The sequence below is a fragment of the Melanostigma gelatinosum genome (genome assembly GCF_949748355.1).
Source record: "Melanostigma gelatinosum genome assembly, chromosome: 6".
Classification (NCBI taxonomy): domain Eukaryota; kingdom Metazoa; phylum Chordata; class Actinopteri; order Perciformes; family Zoarcidae; genus Melanostigma; species Melanostigma gelatinosum.
The window spans coordinates 1,681,942-1,696,979 of NC_136639.1; the positions used below are offsets into that span (position 1 = coordinate 1,681,942).

A 15,038-nucleotide genomic window follows, 5' to 3' on the forward strand; every position below is an offset into this window, starting at 1 on the left:
CGGAACTGCACCTAGACCCTTCTCTTGCTTAACGGACTTGTATTGGCTGTGTGGCTGCTGTGTCGTTCCCAATATCCCAGTAAAGTATTTCATTGCCACGTCTTTACGTCTCCGTGTCTTTATAAGTATTGCATATTGTCCAGTAACACCCCTGACCACCCCGGGGCTGTTACAATATATATATACTGTATACATCATTATATATATACTGTATACATCATTATATATATACTGTATACATCATTATATATATACTGTATACATCATTACATATATATACTGTATACATCATTATATATATATACTGTATACATCATTATATATATATACTGTATACATCATTACATATATATACTGTATACATCATTATATATATCCTGTATACATCATTACATATATCCTGTATACATCATTATATATATACTATATACATCATTATATATATCCTGTATACATCATTACATATATACTGTATACATCATTACATATATATACTATATACATCATTATATATATCCTGTATACATCATTACATATATCCTGTATACATCATTATATATATACTATATACATCATTATATATATCCTGTATACATCATTACATATATACTGTATACATCATTATATATATACTATATACATCATTATATATATATACTGTATACATCATTATATATATCCTGTATACATCATTACATATATACTGTATACATCATTACATATATATACTGTATACATCATTATATATATCCTGTATACATCATTACATATATACTGTATACATCATTATATATATATACTGTATACATCATTATATATATATATACTGTATACATCATTATATATATATACTGTATACATCATTATATATATATATATACTGTATACATCATTACATATATCCTGTATACATCATTATATATATACTATATACATCATTATATATATCCTGTATACATCATTATATATACTATATACATCATTATATATATCCTGTATACATCATTACATATATACTGTATACATCATTATATATATCCTGTATACATCATTACATATATACTGTATACATCATTATATATATACTATATACATCATTATATATATCCTGTATACATCATTATATATATACTATATACATCATTATATATATCCTGTATACATCATTACATATATACTGTATACATCATTATATATATCCTGTATACATCATTACATATATCCTGTATACATCATTATATATATACTATATACATCATTATATATATCCTGTATACATCATTACATATATATTGTATACATCATTATATATATATACTGTATACATCATTATATATATATATACTGTATACATCATTATATATATACTGTATACATCATTACATATATATACTGTATACATCATTATATATATATACTGTATACATCATTATATATATATACTGTATACATCATTACATATATATACTGTATACATCATTATATATATCCTGTATACATCATTACATATATCCTGTATACATCATTATATATATACTATATACATCATTATATATATCCTGTATACATCATTACATATATACTGTATACATCATTACATATATATACTATATACATCATTATATATATCCTGTATACATCATTACATATATCCTGTATACATCATTATATATATACTATATACATCATTATATATATCCTGTATACATCATTACATATATACTGTATACATCATTATATATATACTATATACATCATTATATATATATACTGTATACATCATTACATATATATACTGTATACATCATTACATATATATACTGTATACATCATTATATATATCCTGTATACATCATTACATATATACTGTATACATCATTATATATATATACTGTATACATCATTATATATGTACTGTATACATCATTATATATATACTGTATACATCATTATATATACTGTATACATCATTATATATATACTGTATACATCATTACATATATATACTGTATACATCATTATATATATCCTGTATACATCATTACATATATACTGTATACATCATTATATATGTACTGTATACATCCTTTTATATATATACTGTATACATCATTATATATACTGTATACAGCATTATATATATATATACTGTATACATCATTATATATATACTGTATACATCCTTTTATATATATATATATCATTTGGGATTTTAGGTGGAACATAAAAACATTTATTTTAAATTTTTCTTGTTGAAACTGGAAACATATTAAACAATCCGCTCTCGTCGATACAAAGTGTTTGTTTAATTCTTCGTCATTGGTACAAACGTACGTAAAGTTACCTGCAGAAATAAAGAACTCTGAATGAATTCATGAAACCGTCGCGTAATTCAAACGTTACTTCGTTGAGATGGAGGCTGAATCATCAGAAGAATCTTGCTGTTACACAAAGCTGAACGTCAGCACCGCTGCCGAGTGTTTTTCCTGAGGATACCACACACACACACACACACACACACGCACGCACACACACACACGCAGTCCGGTTGAAGGAGAGTTGTATCATCATTTAGCCTCGTTTTATTTCCTCTGTTTCCTCGTTAGAAGCTGCAGATTAAAGCTGCACAGCCATTGGTCTTCATTTGGGCCAACACACACTGCTAATGGATGTGTGTGTGTGTGTGTGTGTCCCAACATACATGCATGTCTTGTAGCTGGTATGGACGATTTGTTACTACATGTTCAACCGTGTGTGTGTGTGTGTGTGTGTGTAATTAGCCGGGTCAGGCTAATTGACCTGGTGGTGTGGGTGCGTGTTAGCTGCAGATTGCTAACGTTAGCGGCGCTGTGACTGTGAGCAGTGATGGATGTGTCTGAGAGCTCGTTACAGGAACCGAGCAGAAAAACCAACAGAAAGCGCGTGAACCACCCTGAACCCTGCAGGACTTTACTGGGTTTTATTTATCAGTGATCGTCGAGGTCACAACGCCAACAAACAGACAAACACGGCGTTGGTTTTTTTCTCTGAAATATCCCCGTCAGTCAGAAAGCTGCTCTCCCTTTACACAGAATGAAGGGATTGAAATGATACACGACTCCTAAATGTTTACAGAAGATCAATCAATCAGTAGATCGGCCGACAATGAATGCTAACAATTACAAGTATTCATCAAGCAGAAATGTAATATTCTAGTTGTAGCTTCTATAATGTGGAAGGTTGCAGCTTCTCTCTGTTTTATAAATGAAGTATATTTGATTTCCACATTTCTTCCGGGTATTTAACAAATGAATGTATTTATTGAAAATAATACTTGATAATGAAAATAATCATAATTGCAGCCGTATTTTAAGCCTCAACAGGAACTCTTCTAAGAGGCTCCAGAACGTTGATCGTCTGAGTAAACGGATCCACGAATGGAGATCAGACTGACTCACCATCAGCTGCAGTGGGAGGAAGTGATGGTAAACAAATAGCCAATTTATTCTTTATTCTTTACTAGTATGCAGCCACATCTCTGAGGGAAATATCGTACTTTTGTTTTAGTTGTAAATACAAAATATCAGCCTATAGAATAAGATTCACAGCTGTAGAATAAGTCATGTGAAATGGGTTAAATTAGATGGTCGATGAACGCTATATTAATAATAATTTAATAAAGTATAACACTCTGGTACAGTCTGAGAACTAACACAGTTGTGTTTCAACAAAGTACCCTCGTACAACAGTTCGTATTATATCTTACAAAAACGTATTCCTCTTTTTTTTATGCGTTCGCCAACAAATGTTCAACACGGGACAATTACTGCTCGTCTTTTCAAAATAAACTTCGTCTTCACAGAAAACAACCGAGTTAGGTTCAGGCAACACAACTACGTAGTTAGGTTGAATGAAAGATCTTGGTTTGGGTTGAAGTAACTACAGAAGTGTTGTTGCTGAAGGATGGAAGTTATGTGACGAATACATAAACATTGACTTCTGGTTTCACACGGAAAACGAACCCCATACCTGCTGGGTGCTGTCTGTCTTCTGTACTTTTACTGAAGTATTCTTTTTACTTTAACTTTTAATTGTAAATTTAACATCGTACTATGTACTTTAGAGAGACTGTCCTCCAGTACAATTGACCCATAGGTTGTTTGTACGAGCAGGATATTACGACCCATATTTACGTCTATCGATAGGCAGCGACCTCTAGTGGCCGTAACAATTCATGACGGGAGCAAAGGAGGAACGGGTGACAACGGGTCAGTGACAACGGGTGGAAGGACGGGTCGGACAAACACAGGACTTTCACCCAGGAGAGCGTTGTCCATGTCCAACGTGAAACTAAAGGTAAACATTTAGTTATTTTGACTGACTTACTTACCTACTAACTTAAGTTACGCAACAATCGTAGGGTAGTTATTGGAACCCAAACAATTATCTTCTCCTCAACATAACCCAACTGTGTCCTTTTCACAACGTTACGTCGGCACAGGAACGTGTTGATCTCAGCTAATTTCGAAAAATGCTCTTCGTAATATCACGTGGTAGTATTATCACGTGGTAGTATTATTACGTGGTCGTATTAATACGTGGTCGTATTATCACGTGGTTGTATTATTACGTAGTAGTATTATCACGTGGTCGTATTATCACGTGGTCGTATTATCACGTAGTAGTATTATCACGTGGTCGTATTATCACGTGGTCGTATAATCACGGAGTAGTATTGTTATGTGTAGTATTATTACGTGGTCGTATTAATACGTGGTCGTATTATCACGTGGTTGTATTATTACGTTCGTCGTATTATGACGTAGTAGTATTGTTATGTGTAGTATTATTACGTGGTCGTATTAATACGTGGTCGTATTATCACGTGGTTGTATTATTACGTTCGTCGTATTATCACGTAGTAGTATTGTTATGTGGTAGTATTATTACGTGGTCGTATTACTACGTGGTCGTATTATCACGTGGTCGTATTATCACATGGTAGTATTATTACGTGGTTGTATTACTACGTGGTCGTATTATCACGTGGTCGTATTATCACATGGTAGTATTATTACGTGGTCGTATTATTACGTGGTCGTATTATCACGTGGTCGTATTATCACGTGGTAGTATTATTACGTTCGTCGTATTATGACGTAGTAGTATTGTTATGTGGTAGTATTATTACGTGGTCGTATTATTACGTGGTCGTATTATCACGTGGTCGTATTATCACGTGGTAGTATTATTACGTTCGTCGTATTATGACGTAGTAGTATTGTTATGTGGTAGTATTATTACGTGGTCGTATTAATACGTGGTCGTATTATCACGTGGTTGTATTATTACGTTCGTCGTATTATCACGTAGTAGTATTGTTATGTGGTAGTATTATTACGTGGTCGTATTAATACGTGGTCATATGGGATGGAGGACTTGTTCTCTTTTTAAGTATGAAAGTATTCTATGTTTACATAAATAAAGTATCTGAATACTTCTTACGCTTCTGAATATAATCTTTCTTTGCATGATCTTAACCAGCTTTAAACCGACTCAGTTTTAAATGTGCATGTAATCGGTGATAAGTAGATATATGTTGCATCACATCACATTTATTTACCACTCAGTGATACCTGACTCACATTTATAAACCGTGAACATTGAAGGCACATCTGGGATCCGCGTTGTTCTGCAGCTAACAAGCAGGATGGATTCGTTCCTCGGATCCCGACCTGCTGATCGGCTCCACAGATCGACGCCTCGTGAGCGTTATGATTTATATCCACAGAACCCTCCAGTCGGCCGGCTCCTCGCACGGAGAGCCTTTCTTACAAATGATGAAACGATAAAAACAGGAAGTCATATTTCCTCACAAAGGCTTTTTTATTTTGGGTGAAAAATGAATGTCGGAGCAGCGTTGGAGATGGATGAGGCTTTAAAAGTGACGGCGGTGGTCTATGACTGCTATTGAATGGGCCGCATCCTTAACAAATGTCCCCATCACTCCTGCCTGTGTGGTGAAGCTCGATCGCCCCCCCCCCCCACCCTCGTCTTCCTCTCTCTCTGCAGAAGATGGATGTGTGTGTGTGTGGCCTATGACAGAGTAATGTGTCCTGGCATGCTAGTTGGGTTTATTAGCAGGAACTAGTTATTTCTGGCCCCCCCGTGAGCCTCTGAGAGTGTGTATCAGCGGTGATAGATGCTCTGAGGCTGCGCTTGATTTTGTTCATTTGTCAAACGGCTGGAGAAAAGGGTTAATCAGCTCTCCCTCTCTTCCTCTTTTTATATTTTACACCCGCCCCCCCCCTCCATCGCAGCTTCTCCTCTTCCTCAATCTGTTCCTCATTCCCTCTGTCCTTTTCCTTGTTTCCTTCTCCCTCACGCTGATGTTTCTTCAGCTTCCTTTTCACTCGTGCAGTAAACTGATTCAATTGTTGGGTTTCGATGCATCGAGGAGTTTCACTCCAGACCTTCTGAGGAACCTAAAACAAACCCTCATCCGGCTTCAGCAAAGAATGACGTTTTCAACACGTTTTGTGAAACTGCAAAAAAAATCCTCCCCTCATTTCCCCCCCTCCTTGATTCCTCTTTCATTTTCTCCCCCCTTCGTTTCCTCCCTCCTTGATTCCTCTTTCATTTTTTCCTCCCTTTCTTTTTTCCTCTTCTTTTTCCGCAAACATGCTCACCTCCTTGTTTCCTGTTTCCTTTTCCCGCTTCCCCTCTTCCTTATTTTTCCTCTCCACCTTTCATCCTTCCTCTCTCTTGCCGTTTCCTTTGTTTTTATTCCTCCTTTCCACGTTGTCATCTACTTTTTTCCCTCCTTGTTCTTCCTTATTTCTGTTCCCCTCCTTTATTTTCATCCTCCCTTTTCTCATATGTTGTTCTCTTTCTTCCTCTTCTTCCTATTCCATCCTTCATTTCCTTCCCTTTTTCTATCTATCTTCAGTCTTCTCATTTCCTCCCTCCTTGATTCCCCTTTTCATTCTTTCCTCTAACTTTTATTGTTCTCCTTGTTCCTCCTTTCATTTTTCATCCTCCTCCCCTTCTCTTCTATTTTGCTCTCATCCTTCTTTTCTTTTCCTTCTAACGTCCTCTTCCCTCTTCATCCTTTCCTCCTTCCTCCCCTCCTAATGTTCCCTTCATCCTTTCCTCCACTTTAACTCCTCCTAGTGTTCTCTTCTTCTCCTCCCCTCCTCTCTTTTGGTTGCTCTCTCATCTGACTACCTCCCTCCCTCCTCCCTCCGTCCGTCAGATATTGTTTAAAAAGCGGAGCTGCAGTTTGATGGTTAAAACGCTGGCAAATCGATACCTTCACACATGACAGAACGCCGGCGGACGACCAGGACGGAGGGCGAGCGAGGAAAGGGTGAACGAAGGGAGAGAGAGAGAGAGCGAGGGAGGGAGGGAGGGAGGAAAAAATAACAAGCTGACAACAAGGAGGCCCTTATTTCCACGAGCGGAGATGGATGGATGTGTTTCTATCTTTTTATCCTCCTTCTCTTTTCAGTCTATTACTTTCTTTATCTTTCTGTTTCCATCGGGTCGCTTCCTTCTTCCTCTCCGTCTCCTTTCCTTCCCTTTTCCACTTCATCCCTTCATCTATCTCTTACAGCCTCTTCCTCCTCTTCATCACTGTTTTTTTTGTTACTCCTTGAATGTTTTTGATGAGTCATGGTCTGTAATTTATCGGCAGTATCTCATATTCTAAATTTACCCTTTTTAAGAATAGAATGTAAGTTATTAAGTAAACGAATGAAGAAATAACTCGATAAAGACTTTACTTCTTCACAGCGATTTTATTCTGGTTGCTTTAAATATACTTCTCTATGTTCTCTCTGTTCTCTCTCTCTGTTCTCTCTGTTCTCTCTCTGTGTTCTCTCTGTTCTCTCTCTCTGTTCTCTCTGTTCTCTCTCTGTTCTCTCTGTTCCTGCTTCTCGTTTGGTTGCAGAACGTGTTAAAGTGAGACGACAGCTGTTTATTTAATCTGTCAGCACATTGAACAATTGATCAATTCATCATCGTCTTCTTTCAGACTACAGCAAATGAAACGTTTATTTTATTACTTCGTCTGTAGATTTCACCTAATTTCACCAAACGTTATCATTACACAATGCCTCATTTGCATATTTAAAAATAACATTTCAGAAAACTTGTAATACAAAAAAGAATTGTCTCAACGTAAGTGATCAGCTGTGGAGGTTTAATGGTGATATTTAGTATTTATTTATTTTACCTTCCTGTAATGTCTCGTTAAATATTCAGTAAGTCTGCAAAAACATTAAAATGTATGCGTGTTTATTACACGTGTTGCACTTTGTTGGTTTTTGCCATAACCTAACACTTAAAAAAGTAGTTACAAAAAATCATAAATACAAAATGTTTTTGCTTTTAATAAGTAAACAAATCGTCCAATACAGATGAAAAATACATGTTATGTAATATTTAGCACTTTTTACTGAACAAGATATTGAAGATGCATTGTGAAGTCAAACTAAAGAAATAATTAATGAACTCATGTTGCAAACCGGAAAGGAACCTTTCGGCAGTCCGAGTTGCCGCACGGACTATAAATGAGGTGGCACACAACATCAATAAGGAAGGAAGGAAGTGAAGCGAAGCCGCAAACTGAAGCAATGCTTAGCGCAAAAACATCCAACCCCGTGCAAACAGACCTACAAACGCCAGAGAGGCAGCCGGTAAGACACCAAGCCCATCAGGAGACCCAGCGGACAATTGAATGTAAATGTTTGTGCAGGCGATAGCCGCTAGTGTTAGCCACGGGGCCGAACCGGCAGTGCGGTCGTTAACCCTATGAATGCCAGTGTGTGTCATGTTTGGGTCTCATTCATAATTTAATGATGTCATGATTGTTTAGTGAGCTTATATGTAGCAGAGAAATTAGTTAAAATGATTATGATATTATATTATTGTGGTGGCATTATTTAAATTAAGTAAATGTAAAATATTTAAAATCTGAAGTTAACTTAATGAAATCCCTAAATGCATTAATAATAACAGTTGGGGAATTTATGTCGCACTTTGTTTAATTTAAGAGGGAAAAGGAAATAATTGTTAAAAATGTATATTTTCCAGAACATTGTAAAAACAACCCTTTTCTTGTTTATTGGTTCAAAAGGTTTTTCACCTACCTGCTTGTTTGCAAACTACTTGCTTACTTGCAAAGTACCGACTTACCTGAAACCTTGAAATCACAAAATAAAAGAAGATAAGAGGAAAAGAAAAGTGTGGTTATTGAGTGAAGTCCAGCAACTCTGGGTAGATGTCCAACTCCTTCAAGTGGAGATTGCACAAAGAAGGGGAGAACTTGACAGTGAAAAACCGCCAGTACCATAAAGCTGGCCAGGAAAAAGTACAGGAGCTTAAAGCTGGAACAGCAGGAGCAAAAAACCTGGAATCCTGGAAAGGAAAAAGAGTGGAGGATAAAGGACCATAAGCAACAGTAAAGGCGCCATTGGAAACTCCACTTGTCAAATTCACAATTAAAGAACCTTAAAAATAAAAGTAAACATGGCTAATCAAGAAGCTGGAAAATCAGTTGAACAATTGAAACTTGAAAGAACTACAGCCAAAAGAGTGTTTTCCCGTCTGGTCAACAGTATAACCCGGTCACATACGGACATGTCTGAAGAAGAGCTCAGAGACAGTTTCAACAAACTCAAGGCACTAGGAGAGAACGTCATGGAGGCAAATGATGAGCTGGAAGCTGGCTTTATTGCAGATCTCGAAGCAGAGCTGGAAACGGATGAAGTCATGTTAACGGAGCAGGCAAAAGCCGACCTGGAAAAAACTACAAATGAGTGCCAAGAGAAGCTGAAGGAGGTCAAGAGGTTGCTCCAGAAGACGCTTTGGGTCAATTTTGGAAGTAGGGAAATGTCTATAGCACTACAGGCAGCAGAGGCAGCATGCGAACGCGTCGCTGCTGTGCAACCAAACATTAACCAGGAAGCGTATCAATTCATGCTGGACCAACTGAAAGGGTTGGTAGGAACAGCAAAGGACACGCATGGCCGATGGAAGCAGTGGGCCCCACCAGAGGCTCAGGGGGAGCTTCAGAGGCATGTGAGAGAGCTCGAACTTCACGTCCCCTTGATGGTCTCCAGAAAGGCTGACTTCATACAAGCAACCATAAAGGAGGATACTGATAGACAAGCCCAGGTGAGAGCTACATCTAATTATCGGATACCAACCATCAAGCTAAAGCCAACAGCCCTCCCCAAGTTTGGTGGCATCAAACGTGATTTTCACAGGTGGAAGAAGGACTGGGAAGCGCTGCAGAGTCAGGGAGAGCCAACAGGCTCAAAAGAAGTGAAAAAGGTCCAGCTACTAGACAGCCTGGAGGATAAGATCACACGAGAACTTCGGCTCACGGCTTACAACACATCTGATGACATCTTCCGTGTGCTAGAGAACCGCTACGGCAACCAAACATCCATTGCCATAGAAATAGTGGAGGAGATACAGAAGATGCCAGCTGTCAAAAGTCACCAGCCACGGAAAATCGTCGACTTAATTAAAACTGTGGAAAAAGCACTTCAAGATTTGAGTGACCTTGGAGACACAGGTGCTATAAAAAATCCCCTTGTGACTAAGTCCATTGAAAGTAAACTCCCGGAGACACTCAAGAAGGAATGGCTTGTGTATGCAGCTGACAGGAGGAATGATGTGACTTCAAGAGGTCGGTTCGACGGTCTCTTGGCATTCCTCAAAGACCAGGAGAGCATATATGAACAGCTTGAGCAACTGATGGAGGAAGAGCCAAGCAAGAGAGAAACCAAGGTGGAGCCAAGATATGCCAGAACCAAGTCAACCAAATCAAGCAACGACCAGGAAGGGTGTGTGGTCTGCAGTGATGTAAAACACAAGTGGAAGATCTATTTTTGCAGACAGTTCCGAGCGCTGAAACTAGCAGAGAAGAGAGCTGCAGTAAAAAGGTTGGGAGCATGTAAGAGATGTTTGGAGGTTCATGGCGATGGCTCACAGTGCAAACCTGGATTCCTGTGCAGAAACCAGGACTGCAAGGATGCAGATACTCCTGAGCATCACTTCTATCTGTGCCCCAACGCTGAGGCAAAGAAAAGCAGCGATGGTCAGAAGAGAAGCAGCGATGGTCAGAAGAGGAGCAGGTTCGGTCCGGAAGGGGATAAAGGCAGGAGGAAGTACACAGAGGAGCAGGAGGGCTTCTTCGGGAAACTCTCACCTGAATTGGCAAACCAATGCCGAAATGTGTTTTCCAATACTGCATCCAGGGCTTTCAATACTGTCAAAGACCAACCAAGCCTTTTAGGGGAAAGCGGACTTCAAGAGCTGCCAGTACTGATGATGCTTGTCGAGGTCACAGCAAACGCTGGGCAGAAAATTGGAACATTAATCGATTTGGCTTCTGACACCAATTACATAACCCACAAGACTGCAAGCAGGCTAAACCTCAGAAATGAAGAAGTCGCACTTGTCGTCCATGGAGTTGGGGGCATGGAGGTTCGTGTAGAGACGAAACGATACCTCCTCAGGATCAGAGTGAAGACACCAAAAGGCACTCTCAGAGCCCACCAATTGGTGTGTTATGGACTGGACAGCATTGCAGAGATACACAAACATGTGGAACCAAAGGAGCTCCAGAGATTCTTCCCAGATACACCGCTGGATGAACTCCGGAGACCTAAAGAAATAAGTCTGCTCATTAGCCACAAAGAAGGTCAACTAGCGCCACAGAGGATCAGAGCTGTTGGAGACCTTGTGCTGTGGGACGGTCCACTGGGGAAAACAGTGGGAGGAACGCATCCTGAACTCTTTGAAGAACTCACCGTGTCAGCTCACATGTCGAAGACACACTTTGCGAGGTCGATGAGAGCAGCGGCTGCAAGATATGAGGAACAACTCACCAGCATGGTCCCAGAGGGTCCGCTGGCAAATAATCAAGGCACCATCCAGCTCTGTGAATCAAGCACTTCAGCCATCAACCAGGACTTTTTGAAGTGGTGGAGATGGGACAGCATCGGCGCAGGATGTGAGCCAAAGTGTGGAGGCTGCCGCTGTGGGAACTGTCAGCCGGGTGGCAAGGAAATGACTCTTGCCGAGGAGCGAGAACTCCAAGTGGTGAAAGAGGGTCTCACCTACGTCACAGGAGACGCCCACAGCAAAGAACCACACTGGCATACCAGATATCCATGGGTAGGGAACCCAGACTCCCTGCCGAACAATAAAAGGACTGTGGAGGCCACATTCCTCAGGACGGAAAAGCAACTGGCCAAAGAACCTGAATGGAAAGTTGCCTATACTGCTCAAGTCCATGACATGATAGATCGGAAAGCTGCAACCAAGTTATCCAGAGACACAGTGATCAACTGGCATGGGCCAGTATGGTATGTGAGTCACCTCATTGCTCCAAACCCCCACTCTGTCACAACCCCTGTGAGACTTGTTTGGAACAGTAGTCAAAAGTTCAGAGGTGTGAGCCTGAACGACCTACTGATGAAAGGCCCGGATGTCCTCAACCAGATTCGTGCAGTGCTCCTGAGATTCAGGGGTGGAGTGCATGCTGCTCTGGGGGACATAAAGAAGATGTATAACTCAGTCTGGCTGGAAGAAAAGGAGATGCACCTGCATAGATTCCTTTGGCGTGATTCAGAGGACGAAGAGCTGGGGGAATATGCAATCACCAGGGTAAACATCGGTGACAAGCCAGCAGGATGCATCGCACAGCTTGCAATGCGTGAAACTGCCAACCTCCCACCTTTCACTCACCTCAAAGAGGAACGGCAGGTTATTCAAGAAGACAGCTACGTTGATGACATTCTCACGTCCCACAATGACTTAGACCAGCTGAAAACCATCACGGCGAATGTGCAACAGATTCTGAAAGCTGGCGGGTTCGAGCTCAAACCTTGGGTTTATTCTGGGCAAAGTGGGAGGAAGGAGTGCAGTGACAAGCTGGAAAAGGCTGCGGAAAAGACCATGGTCTTACCAAACCAGATGCGAGAGGAGGATAATAAAGCACTCGGCCTTGGCTACATGGTAGAAGAGGACAAACTCCATGTCATGGTGGGAATAAACTTCTCAAAGAGAAAGAAAAAGATGAGACTCAGCCAAAACCTTCTGCAGGAGCAGATAAGAGCCCAAACACCCAACCCCCTGACTCGGCGAGCACTGCTGAGCCAAGTGTCAGGGCTGTATGATCCAGTCGGCCTGGTAACTCCCATCAAGCAGAAGGGAGCTATCCTGGTACGTAGGGCATTCCAGGAAGCAAAGGGTGGAAGTGCACCTGTAAAGGACTCATGGGATACTGCGCTCTCAGATGCACTCAGGGAGGACGCAATAAAGCTCTTTGAGGAGTACGGCCAACTTGCCAAAGTCAAGTTCACCAGAGCACTGACTCCCCCAAGCTTTACTGATGGTCCCCTGGCGATCACATTCTCTGACGGTAGCGAGCATACTTATGGAGCAGTGATGTACCTCCGATGGAGTTCAGACCAGGGCCCGGTCATCCGGCTGGTGGAGTCCAAAGCAAAACTTACTCCTTTGGATCAAGGAGGGGATGCTGTCAAAGCAGAAATGTGTGGAGCAGTGTTTGCCTCACGGCTGAAAAAGTACTTTGAACTGCACAGCCGAATCCAGATTCAGAGGTGGTACCATTTTGTTGATAGCCAGACCATCCTTGGTGCAATACAACGGGAAAGCTATGGCTATCAAACATTCTTCGCAAATAGGATCGGGGAGATTCAAAGCAACACAAGGGTCCAGGATTGGTGGTGGATTCCTGGCCCACAAAACATTGCCGACATTATAACAAGGGGAGCCAGCCATCAAGATCTCGATGAGGACTCAGAGTGGCAAAAAGGTCCAAAGTTTCTAAGCTTGCCAGTGGAGGAGTGGCCAATCACATCAGCCAAAGAACTCGCAGCCACTGCCAGGGAGAACGTCACAAAACTTCAAAAAAAGGCATATGCTGCTGCACTGACCAGAGCTCAGGCTAAGAAGCAGCAAGTGGAACACAAACTGAAACAGGAGGCACAAACAGAGCAACGGAGGCTACCTGCAGGGTCTGCAATCCAAACGCTGGTGGATGTCAGGAGATACAGCACTCTGAGCCGTCTGGTAAAGACAGTTGCATGGATCTGGAGAGCAGCTAAACAGTTTGGCAAAGGAAGCCAAGCTGTGGAGAGTCCAAAGTGGGAGGCAATCTCCTCCACAGGAGTCATCTCTGTAAGGGAAGGAAGGAGAGGTCATCCAAGAAAGATGTGGTCGGACCCAGGCACCAATTTTATTGGAGCAAAACCAGTCCTGGAGGAGCTCTACAGGGTTTTGGACCTAGACAAAGCAAACCTTGAAGAGACCGCAGCAAGGAATGGAACTGAGTGGCAGTGGAAAATCCATCCAGCCGATTCTCCACACAGGAATGGTGCTGCAGAAGCTGCTGTGCGAATTGTAAAGAGGGCATTCCAGAATCTTGGGAATGAGGCTTCACTAAGCTACAGTGAGTTCCAGACAACTCTTTACATCGCAGCCAACCTAGCAAATGAGCGTCCAATTGACGCAAGAGTACAGAGCAAAGAGGACTGCATTCAGTATGTCACACCCAACACTCTCCTACTGGGCCGGGCCTCTCAAAGTGGGGACTTGAAAACCTTTGACTTTCACAACTACCCGTACAAAAGACTGAGAGCTATGCAGTCGGAGGTGACCAAGTTCTGGAGGAGCTGGAGCCAACTCGCTGGTCCAAACTTATTTGTCCGAAGCAAATGGCATACTGAACAAAGAAATGTTGCCATTGGAGATGTTGTGTGGCTGTGTGACCAGAATGCGCTACGAGGGCAGTTCAAGCTTGGCAGAGTCATCGGCACGACCCCAGATGATAAAGGCGTTGTAAGGGACGTCAATGTAAGAGTTTTCCCGAGCTACTGTGTCCCTGTCACGAGAGCTCTGAAAGGCAAGTCAATTCCCAAAATCAGGAGGGAAAAGATCCAAGCCACCGTCCTTCACAGGGACGTCAGGCGGCTCGTTGTCCTATTACCTGCAGAGGAACAGGCAGAAAGTCAAAC

General features: G+C 41.0%; 1 protein-coding gene across 1 annotated transcript in view; it reads left to right on the forward strand.

Moving 5' to 3' along the window:
- Positions 1-11,102: 11,102 nt before the first annotated feature.
- LOC306778505 (uncharacterized protein) overlaps positions 11,103-15,038 on the forward strand; it is a 4,768-nt gene continuing 832 nt past the window's right edge. The window contains exon 1 of the mRNA XM_079270012.1: positions 11,103-15,038. This exon is cut by the window's right edge and continues 297 nt beyond it. Within this exon, the coding sequence (XP_079126138.1) occupies positions 11,320-15,038 (3,719 nt within the window). The 5' untranslated portion in view covers positions 11,103-11,319.